Consider the following 19,853-nt stretch of genomic DNA (forward strand, 5'->3'; position numbering starts at 1 on the left):
ATAACTGCTTTTTTTGTGCTAAAATGTGCTAATTGATGATATTTTAATATTAATATTTCTTAGTAATTTCAACTGAAACTACACAAAAAAATAATACTAAATATATATTGACTATTTAGCACAATGTGTGCACACTAAAACAATTAAATTTTAATGACTGTAAATCAAAAACCTTTATCAGAAACTTAATTCTCTCATTAGATGCAAGAATGTCTTGCCTATCTGGCACTTCAAATTATAATGCTTACAGTTTCTTCTCCAATCTAAATGCTTTTTTCTAAGCTTTACTTATTTATCTTTCTACTTATTATAACTTAAAGCTATTATCTTTTCAGATGGTCTGTATAAATTTTATATTTGGCTTTTCATTCATTTTACTTCTTATATAACTTTTATTAGGTTTATTTAAGATATTTAAACATATCTTTGAAAAAGTAGTTATTACTTTGTTATTAATGGTAAAAAAGAATTTTTTAGCAGCAGTAAAAACAACCAGCAAATTTTCCATTGAAAACTACATTTTTTTTAATAACATATCTATTTTTCTATGAATTCTATATAAAAATTGTTAAATTTAGTTTTAGATCTACTGTGTAAATACAAAGAATATACTTTTTAAAATCAATTTCTTAAATTTAATTTATTTAAAAATATAGTTTTAAATATATTTTACTGCTTGCATTTTCTTCAAATTGTTTTATTATAGACATGTCATGAGGTTATGAATTATTTGAGACAGTGTTGGTTATGGTATTATGTGATTATACTTTTAAAAGTATAACTAAATATTTGAGAAACAATAAGTTTAATACAGTGGTACTGCAAATTGTTTATATCTCAAAACAAGTTTTTTCCATTGAAATCATATAAAATTCCATTAATCCGTTCCAGCCCCCAAATTACTACCCAAGTTCTTTTTTTTTTAAATAATGATACAAGAAATCTGGATTTATAAATAACAAATTTTAATTAAAAACATGATAAGAAAGAGAATTTAAAAAAAAATAAAGTGGTATTAGAAAGTGTATATTCTTTGGAATTTGGCTAACTTGAGCTTACTAGAGATGTTGGTGGAGGTGTAAAATAGAGAGGCTTTACTTAGTTCAATTGCTATACTATTGATGCTAAACTCTTTCGGTTACTTGAATTGAAGAGAGGTTTCTAGTATTTTTAAAATTATAAATGGGTTGTTGCTCGATTGCAGTCTTGTACAACTTTGAAACTTATAGAAATTTCAAACAATATGTAGCAACAAATAAATCACTTTGCATTGGTTTTAGTAAAGAAAAAAAGGTTTCCATAAAAATAAGAATTTGCATCATTTGCAAATAGCTTTAAAGAATAAAAAGAGTAAGATCACTTAAAACACACTTCTATTTATTACAAGCAATCTGATTCTTGTAACCTACATTGTAAATGCACTAACTATATGAGGGTTTATATTTTTCTCAGTGCTATGTATTTTGTTTTTTTATCAACTAAATTCTGTATATTATTGTGTTCTTTTGTTAGTATTATAACAAAAATTAAATGTTTTCTTGTATTATTTTAATGTTAAACTTAAATATCTGAGCAGCATTAATTATGACATAAATATGACTAGCTTTATGTACATTAAAAATGTAATGCGACATTTATTTTTAATCAAAATTATAAACTAAGCATTAACTCTTTTAAATTTCAAAGTGATGAATTTGTTTATAGTTTATATTTTCATGGAGTAAAAATGTCCTTATCTTTCACACAATTACTTTTACCCTCAGAGTTTTGTAAAACTTTTTTTTTTAATTTGATGTTGACAAAAAAAAATTTCCTTCTAATGAGTGAAGAAAGATTGAATGATGATAGCCAATATATACAAATAGTTTTAATATATTGATGTATTTTTTTTACATAGAATAAACATAGAGGTGATGGCAAATGTATAAATTACAAATTTTCAATGACTTTTTACATAAAATTCTTCTCTTTGATATATAACAAAGATCTATATTTAAAATATATTTCCAAATATACTTCAATGAAATGACCTGTTTATAGATCTAGGTTTGTTTTGGATTAATGGTTTTAATTACTGCATGTATAGCAGTTAAATGTTTTTAGCATAATATTTTAATAATGGTAAAATTCTAATAAGAGTAAAATTTTGAAAAGTATGAAAGCATTAGTCAATAAAACACTTAAGCCTATTATCAATTGAAATTACATTAAACTTTCATTGTAAAATTGTACACAACTATGTTTGTTCTTGTCTTTATTCACAAAAAAAAGTTCCATAATATTATTTAATCTATTTAGGGGGGGGGGGGGGCTAATATATATTATTTATTATATTAGTTATTTTGGTAATCTATCGTTTTAAGTACATAAAAAGGGTGGCCCTTTTTTTAGTTCCACCACTGGACTCAACCTCTAGCCTATATTGATATATTTTAGATTTTCTTTCAAATTTAATTTAAATAAGTCTGATACTTATCATACACAATTACGGACCATATCCTTTACCGGTCAATTTAAGACCAAATTTAATTGTTTAGCTTACTCAGAGGAAGAGAAAACAAAAAAAATTTACATCATTCACGCCTAAAATGCAAAACTCTTTTTTTGACAATTAACAAAGCCAAAAATTTAAGTTCCTTGATATTCTCTATATGGCAATTACCACAACATTGGTTATTTTACTTACCAAATTAAAAAAAAAAACCATCTTGTTTTTAATAAAACTTTATATTTATTATGTTTATTAAGGAAATATTAGTCATATTTAGGGCCTACTATAAATTGTACATATAATTTAATACATTACATAACTATAACATCACTCCGATTTGTTGTATATTGAACTGGAGAGGACATCAAGTTTAACAAATTATTATTTTAAGATAGTATCTCTGTCTCTTGCTATGACAAACATACAGGTCTCTCGCTGAATGTGAACACAAGACACATCACTAGGATATGATATATAACAAAAGAGAGGGAAGAATAACCAACAAGACTTCATCAAATATTTCTTCCCCCCCTCCCCACCTTTTATACAGGCGTATACAGGTTTTTCGGGTTAGGGAGAGCAGCAAGGCGAGAAAAATGGTGCCATATATATATATATATATATATATATATATTTATTTATTTATTTATTTATTTGTTTGTTTGTTTATATATATATAAATATATAAATATATAAATATATTCAAAAGTTCAATAGCATTCCGTATCTTGTTATCCTAGTGTAGGTTGTGTTAATTAGTTATTTTATCAAGAATTAGTTGTAGTCAGAGGTGTGTGTGTTTTTCATGAAATTGTTAGTTGGGTTTTCCACATTATTATTGTATATTTTCTTCATTGTAATTTATTAGTTAAACTTGATACATTTGATAAGGTTTTGGTACTGATTACAGTTCTATTAGATTTAGGAATTCTTTTTATTTTTAATTTTACCACAGACGTTAGATAGCGAGTTTATAAAGAGTTTTTGTTTCTAGCAGTCTTTTATGGTATTTTATCTAGTTAATCAGTCCAGAAACCAACGCCAAAAGAATCCGGGTGTTACGTAAGATAAATCAGTAGTAGAAGTAAGTAACAATTACAATACTTCCTCTATATTCTTTATACGAGAAACTAAAAACAATTATTTTGTTCTTTAAAGTGCATAATTATCATTGAAACTTTTTTTCTAAACTTATGTAATTATCCTCTATATTAACACAGAAACAAAAACATGTATTAAAATGTTTATTGCAATAAAATATTCAGCTTGTTATTTTTTTACTACCTGAATGTACACATAATTATACTGCATCACTTTAGATAACTTCGGCTTATAATATTTTATAATATTTTGCTTTATTTTATGCTCGTTCAGAGCCACATTCTCCTTGACTTCTGTCGATCTTAATCATTGAAAACACTTGCGATGACCGCTACAGCTACCACAATACTCCATGACTTTCCTGATAAATAAATAGAAAGCACATATAAACTATTTTTAAATCATGCACTTTTCGGAATCGAATTTGATTGAGTTTAGTGGAGAAAATAAATGTAGAGCCTCTACGAAAGTTAACTGACAGATTTTTCTTTGCGTAGCAGCTGTTATGAAACTTTTTTTTTTAATTGTGCAAACTACATCAATAAACTTCTCTTTTAATTGAGGTATTGTTGCATTGCCAATCGTTTACAAATATTATAAATAAATAAGAAGTATATCTTCGTAGGAAACAAAATATTTAAAACCTTTTAACGTAGCTTTTACTTGTCCGTTTGTAGAATAGCTGATACCTAGAGCTATATCTCCACTTAAGCTATAGCATTTCATTTGTGCATTTTTGGGAGTTATTTCGTTTATAAGGACCATTCCACTTACTGGGTCGTACCCTGCGTAAATAAAAGAAACTGTTTATTTAGTATGGTACATACTAAGATAGTATATCTTGATGAAAATTTATTATACGTAATATATATATATATATATATATATATATATATATATATATATATATATATATATATATATATACATATATGTGTGTGTGTGTGTGTGTGTGTGTGTGTGTGTGTGTGTGTGTGTGTGTGTGTGTGTGTGTGTGTGTGTGTGTGTGTGTGTGTGTGTGTGTGTGTGTGTGTATGTGTGTGTGTGTATCTCCTAATGTTTCCTGACGCTCAGGACTTTTTGTTTATAATTGAAAATCTTGTATTTATCGGATAGTTAAAATTAAAGGGTTACATGTGTTCTTTCCCCCACATCCCTTCTAAAAAAACCTAACTACATCCGAAACAAAAAATATAGGTGCGGTTGCTTTTGGGTGTATGTGCTAATTTTTAATGTGCAATAGTTTAAAATATGGTTACACCTTTTGCGATAGAAACGAATATTACCTAATCCACAGCTGCGAAAATATCCTTCCTCTTGATATGTTTTCCAGATGAGTAAACCCTTCCGACCTATATCTTTAACTTGAATGCAGAATCCAGACTCAAATACGAGTAAAACACAGAAGTTCAGCAAAAGCATCTTCTGCCTGATGAGTCAAAATATTGAAATTTAAAAAAAAAAGCTTTATATTAAACATGTCTTAATTATAATTACTTTAGTGTGAAATTTGTTTGTTTTTTTGTCATTGCTTTTTAATATTTATTTTTTTATTACGAATTAATACTTTTATATTGTTCCACGTGTTGTTGCAAGGCTTACATAATAATGTGTATCCAATCATAATGTGAGACACAAACTAAGGGCTGCCTATTAAAACTAAGAAAATAAATCACTTAAACTTGTCAAAGATAATCCTAGACGACTCAGAATTTGAAAAAAAATAACTACCTGGCTAAATTAGGCGTCAATTTCGACATTTGACTTTTTTAAAAAAGAAACTTAAAATGGTTAAAGTAAAATAATCAAACGACGCGCAATAATAAGAAAACTATCAGTCACAGTAAGGAAATATGAAAAATCTTACACGCCTACTCCATATTCCCCCATTATGAGCTCTCAATCTTTATTTTTTCTTCCCACTTCGGCATTAATGTGTCCCACTGCTTTTTTTATATATATCCTTTTTAGGTGAGTTTTTAGCGCAATTTCCATTCTGGAGAATTGCGTTTATTAACTCGTCTTTTCTGGGAATGGATGTGTGTCCGCAGCTTTAAATCGTATCTCCTCATCAACGAAGCAATATCGAGGACTAGTTACAAAGCAAATATGTTAAGCAAGTTACCAGGATGAACATAGGCCAAAAAAATTCCGGGTTTCTTTCATGGATTTCCCGGAAAAGCTAAAAAACCTTGAAAAAAATTCAGTTTTTTGCCAATATCTCGGCAACCAGACTACTTAGCGACTTGAAACATGTACCAATCGATTCCTGCCATAATTTAGAACAATATTGCCGAAGAAAGTTTTCAAAAATATCCTTTCGTTCGGTCACAAAAAAATTTTTGAATTAATTAAAATTTGGACCGAATTAGTAGGCATTTTATCCAACCACACCACACGCGTCATCACGTTCAATAGCTGCGCCATCACGTTCAGTGGCTGCGACATCACGTTCGGTAGCTAGGCGCGCAATGGGTTTTAGTCATGTTACTCTATTTTAAATAAAACATGTAAAATACTGAAAACAAAATTAATAAAAAATTTCATAAAAAACGTTTTAATAACAAGCTTTTATGTAATGATGCACTAAAAAGTAGAAAATAAATTATAGACTACTATTTAAATAACTATAAAGAAAAGCGTGGGTCACTTTAGTATCTATTGGATACCTTTACTAATGTTAAGGAAGACACCCACGCTTTTCTTTATAGTTATTTAAATAGTAGTCTATAATTTATTTTCTACTTTTTAGTGCATCATTACATAAAAGCTTGTTATTAAAACGTTTTTTATGAAATTTTTTTTAGTACTTTACATGTTTTATTTACAATAGAGTTACATGACTAAAAACCATTGCGCGCCTACTGAACATCACGTTCAGTAGGCGCGCAATGGTTTTTGAACGCAGCCATTACGTGATGGCGCAGCTATTGAAGGTGATGACTCGTGTGGTGTGGTTGGCTAGACATGCCTACTAATTCGGTCCAAATTTTAATTAATTCATAAAAAATTAATTAGGCATCCAATTAAGTCAAATTTAGTTTCAGATTGCATTGTCTTCATGTCTTGACCCACGTGCTAACTTTGAATCGTATCGGTCAAGTAGAACTGTCCGAATTTTCACTCCTGCGTTTCCGTCTAGACAGACAGACTGACGAGGAAGTGAGTTAAATAAAAGCTTGTAAAAACGTTTTAATAACTAACCAATGGTTTTACTAACCCTGCTCTTGATTTACGCTACGACAGAGCTATTTTTAGATAACATAAGGAAATTGCGCTAAAATTGTCACTAGACTTTTTTTAATTACTTGTTTTCAATTAAAACCTAAAAGCGCTGTAGAATTCCTCTTTCCCCTTCCTTTGTTGCAGCTTTCGGGAATTCATAGCACTGAATTAAAGTTATTTCCCTTCCCATGGCAATAAAACAGGTTAGTATGAATGCTGATCTGCTACTTTCATGTAGGGTTCAGATGTACCAGGCCCCTAATCTGGTTTTAGTCTACGGTATTAGATTTATCAGCAGGCTAGTTTCCTTGAGGCCTTCACTAGTATTCGTAATGCGCTCTTCTAAAAAGGACCCTTGACCAAGTCGATATTGGGATTATGTGTGTGTGTGTGTGTGTGCAATTTCTGTAGCGGGTTCTGTTTTTACGAAATAGGTTGCTAGTCTTATACTCAACCCCAACCTGAAGAACCAATAAAAAGTCAAAATACGTACCGGCACGTTGTATTCGGAGTATTGTCCATACACTCTTCAATTCCGCCACAACCCCCTGAAACAAGATTTACTGCGTATTTACATATTTAAACACTTTCTTAAAAACAAAAATTTTGTAACTATATTCATAACAAACAAGATAATACGATTTTACATTTCAAAATCGAATCGGCCTTTAATTCTCTTAATGAAATGTTTTTATAATAGTATACAATATTTTTAAGACGGAAATTTGTAAAGGTAAAAATTTAAGTTTATTTTGTATAATAATTCACTAATTATATATATATATATATATATATATATATATATATATATATATATATATATATATATATATAAGAAATATCTAAAATTTTAGCAACAGTATTCCATCTCAAGTATTTTAGTCTCTCGCTTATATAAAGTTTTTGTAATATTTGTACAAATAATCTTAGGGTTGTTTCCATTTTAAATCGTCAATAAAATTCAATACTCAACGTATAGCTTTTAAAAAATTATAAAACATTTAAACCTTAACACTTTCTGTTATAATTATGAGCCACATATGAGAGAATAAGAAACGGAAAAAAAAAAAAACATTATGTTACTGATCATTCGCTATGTCCTTAGTAACGTTATAAATATGTCGTTAAGCTACATACCTAACTAATACGATTAATACAAATTCATACAACAAAATAGTTAGCTATATTTATTAAATACAAATATAAATACGTACAGATGTTTGTTTTCTTTGGAATATATAAAGCATAGCAGGGTACGAGATCTGACCGGCTTTGATCAAATGAAAAACCAGTTTCAGAGCTTGGGTCCAAATCTGGGAAGCCACACGAAGTTCATTTAAAATTTATGAGCATACTTATTCAAATAAAACAAATATTTGTAAAAATATATGAAAAAGTGTATCATCAGACAATAAATCACACGAAAACTTGCTCTAACTAATTTCCTGCCGAGATAATATCATCGTTTAAAATCGTTTAAATCTCATGTGTACCTTTAAAGTAGTAGTAAAGTTTCCCTTTCAAACCTGACGGTCTATGGGGCAAGTGAAGTAGAGTTCACTTGTTTCTGTGACCTCGGCATATGAAGAGATAGGGTGGTCAGCACTATACCCAGCCGCCTTTACTTTCCCTAACGTGAGTTTGGAACCCATCAGAGTTGGGTGGACTCAGGGACGGTCTACTAACTCGAACTTGAGAATTACGGGTTAGCAGTCCAGCTCTCTGCCGCTAGACCACTCCGTCTTCCCATTTATAGCTTTTTTTAAAAATACATTTATTTTCAATTTCTCACTTATACCCGTCTAAAATTATTTAAAATGTAATGTCTGTCAAGCCGGTCAAATATATTTATACACGGAGGTTTGAAATATGTTGTGGTTTCCCGTGTTTGTTTATTCTCGAATTTTCTGCATTAATATTAAAAATTTTGAAACACATTTCTTTGTATACCTGTTTCATTCAAAACTATAAAAAAAAATTCATAAAAAACGTTTTAATAACAAGCTTTTATGTAATAATGCACTAAAAAGTAGAAAATAAATTATAGACTACTATTTAAATAACTATAAAGAAAAGCGTGGGTCACTTTAGTATCTATTGGATACCTTTACTAATGTTAAGGAAGACACCCACGCTTTTCTTTATAGTTATTTAAATAGTAGTCTATAATTTATTTTCTACCTTTTAGTGCATTATTACATAAAAGCTTGTTATTAAAACGTTTTTTATGAATTTTTTTTCAGTACTTTACATGTTTTATTTACAATAGAGTTACATGACTAAAAACCATTGCGCGCCTACTGAACGTGATAACGCAGCTATTGAACGTACCGTGATGGCGAAGCTATTGAACGTGATGACGCGTGTGGTGTGGTTGGCTAAATTTTAATTAATTCATAAAAAATTAATTAGGCAACCAATTAAGTCAAATTTAGTTTCAGATTGCATTGTCTTCATGTCTTGACCCACGTGCCAAGTGTGAATCGTATCGGTCAAGTAGAAGTTTCCGAATTTTCACTCCTGCGTTTCGGTCTAGACAGACTTACGACTGACGACTGACGAGGAAGTGAGTTAAATAAAAGCTTGTAAAAATGAGCTTTTTTGGCACCTTATTTGGCTATTTAAATAGGGGCTATAAGTCATGGAAGAAGTTTGAAGGTTTGCCATCTAACACTACAGATCTTGTAGAGTTAGTAACTGTAGAAAAATTACTGCAGTACTAGATCTTTAAAAAAAACATTAGTCTATCAAAGTGGAAGAGGGGTCCACTTCATTTACCACTGTCCGGTTATTTTAGGTCTATTACCTTACCCAGCGTATACCTAGGTGTGATAATAATGTCGCTATACACAATTACGTCATGTCTCATGCTGGTGGTCAGGTGGGGGGGGGGATAACCAACTCAAAGTAAAAAAAAGTGTCAGTTTTAGATGGCTGTTCTAAACATGCATATACAATTATACAAGTATATTCTAATTCAGAAATAGATTTAAATACGTTACAGTGGTATTATGATATTTTTTACAGAGAGGTCAATACAAGAGGGGGAGGGAGGTTATAACCCTCCCTAATCCCCACCCCCCCCCCCCTGCCTGCGCCACATTGTAACATATTTTTCTTCCTCTACTAGTGTGTTATTTTAATAGGTTTTTTGGCTGGATGTATTTTTCTTCATAACTTTAGTTTGGTTATATTTACTTTAAGTCCAACTAATTTCCAAAATAAATAAGTCTATTTAGATTTAACTGCATGTTTTTTTTACTACTGCAAATAGAGTTATGTCGTCTGCGAAATCCAGGTATTTTTGACTACTTGTTAGTGTCTACCTAATGCCTCTTTAATGTACTTAATGTTTATTTTAAAACAAAATTGCTATTATTTTTATTTCTTCTTTTTATTTATTAGGAATTTTATAAATTCCATAAAACATTCGATATTTGTTTTAATTAGAATAAGTAGGCCTACTTTTTTGCATTATGTTCGTTCTTACTGAAGTATAAACTACATACAATTAAAATATTTTGCTATTAAACCTGATCAGTAGCATGCGATCTCCAAAGTACAATCATCTGACCATTTTTCAACCGTGGTCTGCTCTATGGATCCAGTACCCCTGACCATCAGCTCACCTTGGTGATCTAGCGGATCGAGTGATCGCTATTATTTAAGGGGATATGCTGATTAAGAAAAATCACCGAAATCCTGATTTTTCTTCATAGTAAGTTTCTAGTTTGTTTGTTGTTTGTTTTTGTTTTTGTCCATTTTTGTATTAAAAAATAATAAATTAGAAAAAAATATTGTGTATGTGTTTAAAATAACATTTTTATGACGCTATTTGTTAACAAATAATATTTTTTTCCCAATTTTAAAAGCTCTCTAAGAAAATTTTATATCCGTCATCATATTGTATTTGGCATCATTGGAAAGCTAGATTTCTCGTGTATTAAACAGATATGGTATTTTCGTGACCTACTTTTTACTACTTTTTGCTGTTTTTCTCAGTTCGCAGTTTTTTAACACTAAAAGCCTAATACGTTTTTATTTATTAAATAATGGCCACCATATTTTCAGTAATTGTTCCTCCTGAAAAAATAAAAATTTGTCACGAGTAAATTTTGAAACTTTTGAATACTAAAATGGGTACTATTTTTCAGACCTTGTAAAATTCTGATCAGCAGCTCTTTCAAAACGTTGTCATGCCTAAAGTTTTTATATATACTGAAATATATGCTGTTTTAATTTGATTGCTATAAGTGCATGCATAAAATAAGCCTTAGCGTTTCTAAAAGTACAGAAAAAATCAAAATGGCGGTGGTATTTCTTTCGGGATTTCGTTAAAACCAAAATGATTTTCAACCTTTTCTTGCTGTTTAATACTTATTTTCATGTGCCAAACATTATAAATGTATTCAAAAGGCTTAAGATCTTAAACTGTAAAAAAAATACAAATCAATTGAGCATATCCCTTTAATCTTATTAACCCAGGTTTTATTTTTGAACGTAGTAGTTATGTTATTGATAGTTAGAAATTTTTAAAAATTAAAAATGGGACATTCTTGCGTTTTTGTTGGAGATGAATAAATGCAAAAAAAAGTTTGAACGACGTCGCTAATTTAGGTGTGGGGTCAAAATTGAGAGACAAGATTTGGCAGAAACCCAACGATGTTGCGAAATAAATTAAAAAGCTTGTAATACAAATGCATCACATCTATATTTATATACGTATGTAAAGCTATATGTTTGTAATACACATTTAGAATGTCTTTCATTTGAATCTCCTAAAGATACATAATTTTTCAAGCATAAATTCTTTATTAACCATATATTCTTTATGAACTGCGGTAAATAATTCGACAACTTACAATACAATGCAACATAACATAATCCAACACAATCTGATATAATAACCTTAAGATACAAAAACTTAACTGTATCCACAGCGTTTAAACTCTCCAGATTGATTGAATGCATCCAAAAGTTTTTGTGCATATCTTTTATCTCCTTGCCAGCAATGATTGCTGTGTACAATTTTATATGCACAGATGGCGTAATCAAAGCTTTCACTGTAGAAGTATATATATATATATATATATATATATATATATATATATATAGATAGATAGATAGATAGATAGATAGATAGATAGATAGATAGATAGATAGATAGATAGATAGATAGATAGATAGATAGATAGATAGATAGATAGATAGATAGATAGATAGATAGATAGATAGATAGATAGATAGATAGATAGATAGATAGATAGATAGATAGATAGATAGATAGATAGATAGATAGATAGATAGATAGATAGATAGATAGATAGATAGATAGATAGATAGATAGATAGATAGATAGATAGATAGATAGATAGATAGATAGATAGATAGATAGATATATATATAGGCATATATATATATATATATATATATATATATATATATATATATATATATATATATATATATATATATATATATAAAGCAAAGTGGTCAGGTGCCCTATAGGGCACTTCCCGGAGCCGCAGGCACGTCAGGATGGTGCCTTGGGGCGATAGAACATGAGGGCCTGCGACGGTTGGTCGAAAAGTCCACGGAGAGAGGGTCAAAACTGACCTTGACTGACCGGCGCCTTATATGGGCTATATTACGAAAAAAACTTTTGCGAAACGACCCCCCTTGACATTTTGTGAGGCGGTAGGAGATCGCCTAGAGATGTCAGAAAAAACTCGGCATATCTGGGAAAACTTCGTAAAGGGGTCAAAACTGACCAGTTGTATTTCATTATATAATCTTTGTATTTTATGGGAAAAACAGAGGGTTATTTCAACAAAGAGTTCAGGACACTTACCGTTTGTACATCTAGCTAATTTTGGCATGCACCTAGGTAAATGGATTGGCCTTTTAGGAAAACTGTCAGTTTGATCCGAAGCCCTCGACGAGGGCTAAAACATGACCGTGAGTGAAAATCCCCTTATTTGAGCCATAAAAACTTTAGGGAGTTGATGAATACTCCCGAGAAGGTTTCTGGGGTTGGAAGGTGGTGGGGGGGGGGGGGAAGAGTGGTGGTGGGAGGGGGGATTTAATTTTGCATGGGCGGCCACCCGGGTGGATGCGATTTGGCACCCTGGCCTTTCCCATGAGCGCTATGGCGACTACGTTTGGTCTAAACAGTGTGATAGACAATGGATAGGATGGGCCATTACAAAAGCTCACTAAAATGAATCAGGCGTGTCCGCCGGCACCCTGGTAGGATGCGATTTGGCTGCAAAAAAAATTCAATTGCCATCCCCAAAGGCTAAGTTGGGTCGCTGAAGGCCATGTAATACGTTTTATTTTAATAATCATAAAAAATTAACCAAGGTTAGATTATTAACTGGGATGTTTCTTTTTGTCCGTAAAAAATCCAAACAGTTTCGTCACTTTGCGAATGATGAAATTAGCATCTATTTTTAGACAATACAATCAGAAATTGAGATCGAGCTTCTAATAATCGACTATTAGTAACGCTAACATATTGCATCAGTCACACTGATGTTTAAAACACGTCAAATAAATTTTTTACGTGCTAAATAAAAAATTCCTGTTCATTTGTGTCACTTTAGTGAATGATGCAATCTCGCATCATTGTTAACAGGATACTATTTGGCACGATGGCGCCAGTTAGTTTTAAGGAGCCAGGGGCCGTACGTGGCGCCTATGCGATAGTGTAATCGAGGGGGTGCTCCTGACACATGGATGGTCACCGAAGTGTGTTCTACCTGATTATTTCGTTGAGTGATTAATGTACATATTACGTTTTCACGCTGTAGTGTAGATAAACCCGTGTCCCGGTGTTTATGATCCAAGCGCAGGCATTGTTTACATTTAAATAACTAATTTTAGAAAACAAGGTTACGCGTCTAAGAATATAGGATTGGTAACGTATGGACGAAACCCTTCTTCTATCCCCGCGGCAACGCGCGAGGACGGGTATATATATATATATATATATATATATATATATATATATATATATATATATATATATATAATTTACACTAACTAGTTCATAAAAATTCTCATAGCATGGATTTTAAAATGTGCTTACAAGCAGAGCATTTTTGACAAATGTCCTTCTGGGAGACATATGGTACGGCAGTATTCATCTGCTGTATTCAGAGCTGCAATATACATAGACATTTATTCTATGAAAATTTTCAATAATGGAGCCACAATATATAACGTCAGATATTTATAATTGGAAAGTATTCAATAATGGAGCTTCAATATAGAACGTCAGATATTTGTGGTATAAAAAATATTCAAGAATGGAGCTACAAAAATTAGCGTCCGACATTTGTGGTATGAAATATTCAAGAACTGAATTGGAAAATGTTTTAAACTCAAACATTTAAACGCCGCATTTATTTGTGTTGGATGTGTTTAAAAAAGAGATAATAAGTTCGATCTAGTAATGTCATATGTTTCTAGATTTGAATAACACTAGAACATCCACTTTACAATTTATAGAACGTCACGTTGCTGCAAAATGCCACCCCCCCCCCCCCTACACACACATATATACGTCCCTTCCTCTGTCCCCTACCTTTTATTTGTTTCAAAGGATTGAGGCTAGCTTTATAAATAACAAAAAGCGTGGCAATTTAACTTATTACCTACTTCATATTGCTAAATATCGTACATATATATATATTATATATATATATATATATATATATATATATATATATATATATATATATATATATATATATATATATATATATATATATATATATATATCTAATATATAAAGCTCAATTCTGTAACGCATATGTTTGTTTGTCGCTGGTTATCCATGGATTTAAGTGTTAGAAAATTATCGTGCGCATTTGTCTAAATTTATGAGTTAAAAAATTACTATTGAAAGTGTTGGGAAATCATTTTCATTTTTCAAATTATAGTAATAATTGTCGGCATGTTCATTAAACACAAGTTTTAAAAAAATATCATCTTTTACAAAAATTCTAATTATGTTTTTATTTAGTCCTATAGCGCTTACTTCCCTTTGATAAATTAGGCAAAACACAATTACTTCCCTTTATGAAACCATTGCATTAGTTGAAAAGCATTTACTTTTTAATTACTTTGTTTTGGTGTTGGGAAAAAAATAATTACATAATTAGCGGGGATTGATCAAGTGCAAATGTTTTAGGTATTTTACGGATAAGCTTGGAGTATTATAATTGTTCATTAAATTGAAACAGGCGCGTTCGTTTAAGTGAGTGCAAAAACTATGAATAAGTTGGGGTACTATAGTCGTTTATTAAGCTAAAACAGGCGATTCTGCCCCGGGCGTTTATGTTCGCGTTAGTGTTTTCTTTGTGTTTAGGTGGGTTTGCGTTAGTGTTTGCGTTTTGATTTGGTTCGTTTTTGTTCTTTCTTTTTTCGTTTTTGTTTGTGTTTTTTTTGTTTGGGTTTGTATTTGTGTTTTTGGTTGGTTTTGCGTTTGGATTTGGTTTGTTTTCGTTTGCTTTTTCGTTGTTTTTTTTTTGGTATTGGTGTTTGTGGTTGGGTTTGTTGTTAGGTTTTTGTTTTCGTTTGTTTTTTCTTTGTGTTTGTATTGGTGTTTGTGGTTGTGGTTGGGTTTGTTGCTAGGTTTTTGTTTTCGTTTGTATTTGTAATTGTGTTAGCGTTATGTTTGCGTTTTGTTGTTTTGGTTGGTTGTGGTTTGGGTGGGCAATGCCGGGTTTATGATGATTACTAAACACACAGGTAATGGTCTTTAACGGAAAGGTTTTTCACAGAAGCCAGAGCAGGCCCTGGCCGGGACGGCTAGTATATTCATAAAACAAAGACGTGGCAATTTAACCTAGAACCATATTCATATCGTTGAGAATCTTACATATAGAAAATGCATATCTTACATTTAGAAAATACAAGTATCGCAATTTACTACCAACTGTCTCATAAGACCTCACCTACTTTTTTATATTATACTTTCACAATACCCATCCAACTGACCCAAAGAACCAAAATACAATTTGGTAATCAAAACATGCTTTTTATCATATATGATATTTGAAAAGATTACTACCAGTGAGAAGCTAACACAAAAATGATTTTTAAAAATACTTTTCCTAACAAATAAAATGAGGCAGGTGTTTTAACTTAATCATCCGATAGTTTTAATTCAGTTGGTAGTTGGTAACTTCAATCACCTGACGGGTATTCAGCAATTATGGTAACTCCAACCAAATGACGATATATGAGTTGGTGGAAGGTAATTTCCTTATGATGAGCCAAAGGTACGTGCTCTTAATATCACCCCTAGCCCTAATGGACACCAGCGAGAAAAGTCTCAAAGGTATTTGAGAGGTGTATAAATTCATTTAAAAATCATGCACAGCGTAGTTACAATTAATATGGTTATAAACTCCTGCCTGTCTGCTTTTTTTCGGACTTTACTAAAGATTGGATGTATTTGATGTTTATAATATTTTTGGTAACTAAATAAAAATTTAAAAAAAAGCAAAAACAATTTGGTTTTCACGTGTAATGGCGACATAAACATGGCATCCTGCTATTGGATAGGCTGCCATAGATTTTATTGTACACATTGTAAGCTAAAAATAGAAAACTAGGTAATGGGGTTTTAAATTTGCATTGTTATTTAAAAACTTGATCTGCAAAGTTTTGTAAACAAATAGTTATCGATCACTAAGTTACTGTACAGCCAATCAATATTTGTCTTACGAAAGTGAAACATCCGGTTATAACTTAGGCTTGATGAAAATAAATAGAAATGTAGCCTTAAACTCAACAAATTATTTTCAAGTTCTCTGGATTTGCAACTTTTATAGCATTAATTCTAAGAATATAAAATTTCTAAATTAATTTTAGGCTTAAGTTTTTATTTTTTATTTTTTTTTACGGTCTAAATCTAAAAAAACACGTTTTTATTCCATGACAACAACATTATGGAAGGAATCTCGTCAACTCGCTCGCCTCCATTGATATCAAACATTTAAAACGACTAACGCTTGAACTTATTTGATTGCAGCTACTAGAATAAGATCTTTTAACTTACCGCGCGGAAAAGTGGCGATGATAAAGAGGATGTAAGTTGCCGAGCTGATCATTTCAAACGCTGTTAACTCTCCAAACCAAAACAAAAGCTGACGGCTACATCGTTTCTCTCTCAAGATGGAATCAAAACAAGTTAAAAACACAATGTTTTCCAAGATGGAAGACACAGGAACTAGGGGACTAAATCGTGCACATTGTGTTGCTTTTACTTTAGCCGTGCAAAAAAAGACAGCGATATAGTGACACTCTTTACTATGTTAAACTATTCAATTTCAATGTATTCATTTTATATAATAACGTTTACAAACGACAGCAAAATGAAAAAAAAACAAGATTTAATAACAGCATTTAAAAAAAATGTTTCATAAAAAACGTTTTAATAACAAGCTTTTATGTATTAATGCACTAAAAAGTAGAAAAAAAAAATTATACACTACTATTTAATTTACTATAAAGAAAAGCATGGGTCTTTTTCTAAATATTAGTTAAGGTATCCAATAAATACTAAAATGGCCTCCGCTTTTCTTTATAGTAATTTAAATATTAGTTTATAATTTATTTTCTACTTTTTAGTGCATTAATACACAAAAGCTAGTTATTAAACTTTTTTTATGAAATTTTTTAGTACATTACATGATTTTATTTACAATAGAGTTTCATGACTAAAAACCATTGCGCGCCCATTGAAACGTGATGTCGCGCTATTGAAGGTGGTAGTGTGGTTCGATAGACATGCCTACTAATTTGGTCAAAATTTTAATTAATTCATAAAAATTAATTAGGCAACCAATGAAGTCAAATTTAATTTCAGATTGCATTGTCTTCATGTCTTGACCCACGTGTCAACTGTGAACCGTATGTGTCAAATAGAAGTGTCCGAATTTTTGCTCGAGCTTTTCGATCTAGACTATTCTAGACTGACGACAGACTGACGACTGACGACAGAGGAAGCGAGTTAAATAAAAGCTTGTAAAAATATTCGTCCCCCATCTCGTACAGCCTAAACAAAATCAAAATTCTTGATAAAAATTTTCAGCGTGCAAAACGTCCTTTGTTCTACATGTATGATATTTCACAACACTTGTTTCATTGAATGGTAACAGCTACTGTAAGAATTTAACCTGGTTCTGGATCATAGTCACTTAATCCTCGGACAAGTAATTAGGTAAGTAATTAATCCTAAAAAAAAATAAACGTTATAAATTAAACATTATGATTTATTAAAATTTAAATAACTTTCATATGAACGTCACAGTAAAAACTTATCAATAACAATTCAATACATTAATAATATTTAAATCACGCTTATCCTAACTGTTTGACAGATGCAGTGTTAAGTTCTAGACTATTCTAGCCTATTTATATCTAACCTACAAGTGACCCATAACAGGTTATGTGTATACCTGGGGAGGTGTATAGTACTAGCGTACCATTCCCCGCGCGTTGCCGCTGGATAGAAGAAAGTCCGACGAAATATATAAGAAGGGTTTCATCCATGCGTTACCAATCCTATATTATTAGACTCGTGACCTAGTTTTCTAAAAGTGAGTTGTTTAAATATAAACAATGCCTGCGCTTTGATCATAAATATCGGACCACGGTTTTACCTGCACAACAGCATGAAACCTTGAGTTTACATTAATCACTCACCGAAATAATGAGGTAGAACACACTTCGATGACCCCCCTCCCCATGTACCAGGGACGTAGAGGGGCGCTCTCAGTAGCTCCCCCCCCTCTGATTATACTGATGCATAGGCGCTGCGTACGGCCCCTGGCTCCTTAAAACTAACTGGCGCCATCGTGCCAAATAGCATCCTGTAAACAATGATGCAGATTGCATCATTCACTAAAGTGACACAAATGAACAGGATCTTTTTCTTTAACACGTTAAAAAAATATTTGACGTGTTTTAAACATCAGTGTGACTGATGCAATATGCTAGCGTTACTAATGGTCTATTATTAAATGCTCGATCTCAATTTCTGATTGGATTGTCTAAAAATGGTTTAAAAGTTGATATCGTTTAAAAGCACTGATTTCGGCCGAGCATGGCACTTACCACATTATCCCTCCATATGCTGAGGATACAGAAAGAGGTTAACTCTGCTTCACCTCCCCTCCAAGTCCCGATCGGCAGCTTTATCATTCACATTTTAAAAAATTAAATTTAATTTAACCTTGTGATGTGAAACTATTACACTATCATCTCAGCTATCTAGACACTTTCGATTAGGTGCAGAATTAGTGGTGTACTTTACTTAGATCAAGAGTCAGCGTAATAAACTTGAGTTTCGCGAATAGGCCATATTATTTCAATTTCAATTTTTTTCCAAATTAGTTAATTCGATAGCTAAACAAACAAAGACTTATGTAAAATAATGAAGGCCTGAATTTTTTTGTACAAAAACTCATTATTGCTATAGAGTCTCGATCTAGATAGAGCTAGATCTAGATGAAGAATCTACGGCTGGCTTAAGTCTAGTATTTCTATAACTTCATATCAAGATATCTAGATCTAGATAGAGTCTAGATCTAGAATCTAAGTCTAGTTTTTCCGTAGATCTAGATCTAGAATCTACGACTGGTTTATTGTAAAGCCTAGTTAAATAGTTATTGTGTAGCTCTAGATGTACATCTAGAATCCACGTAGATAAAGTAAATTTCAAGGGGTTTAGGCTGAGAAAATTGTATTGCATACATTTCATACCGTACGTCTAATTCATAAGTAGATCTATATCAAATTTGAATAAAATAGCTAATTTCTTAATACTCTAAAATTGGAAGGTGACGCCCTCTATTTTGTGTTCTTTTCTTAGACTTAGTTGCGTTCTTGTCACGACAATGAACACTTTAGTTGAAAATCTGTTTCGACATTCAAATATTCCTCTTTTTGTACTTCTTTAAATAAAACTTAGGTTATATACATTTAAACCGACCACCATGTTATTTTTAACAAAAATCCG

At 31.3% G+C, this 19,853-nt stretch overlaps 1 protein-coding gene across 1 annotated transcript; it reads right to left on the minus strand.

Moving 5' to 3' along the window:
- Positions 1-3,720: 3,720 nt before the first annotated feature.
- LOC131944593 (uncharacterized) lies at positions 3,721-17,048 on the minus strand. The gene is made up of 8 exons (XM_059305279.1): positions 16,890-17,048; positions 13,908-13,980; positions 11,747-11,880; positions 8,032-8,130; positions 7,311-7,365; positions 4,879-5,021; positions 4,237-4,377; positions 3,721-3,953 (listed from the first exon to the last, which is right to left on the minus strand). Exons 1-8 carry the CDS (start codon positions 16,939-16,941, stop codon positions 3,895-3,897), a joined length of 756 nt encoding a protein of 251 aa, XP_059161262.1. The 5' UTR covers positions 16,942-17,048; the 3' UTR covers positions 3,721-3,894.
- Between the last annotated feature and the right edge of the window lie 2,805 nt (positions 17,049-19,853).

Source organism: Physella acuta, unplaced genomic scaffold, assembly GCF_028476545.2.
Source record: "Physella acuta isolate Inbredline_101_S28 unplaced genomic scaffold, ASM2847654v3 ptg000499l, whole genome shotgun sequence".
NCBI classification, from domain to species: Eukaryota; Metazoa; Mollusca; class Gastropoda; family Physidae; genus Physella; species Physella acuta.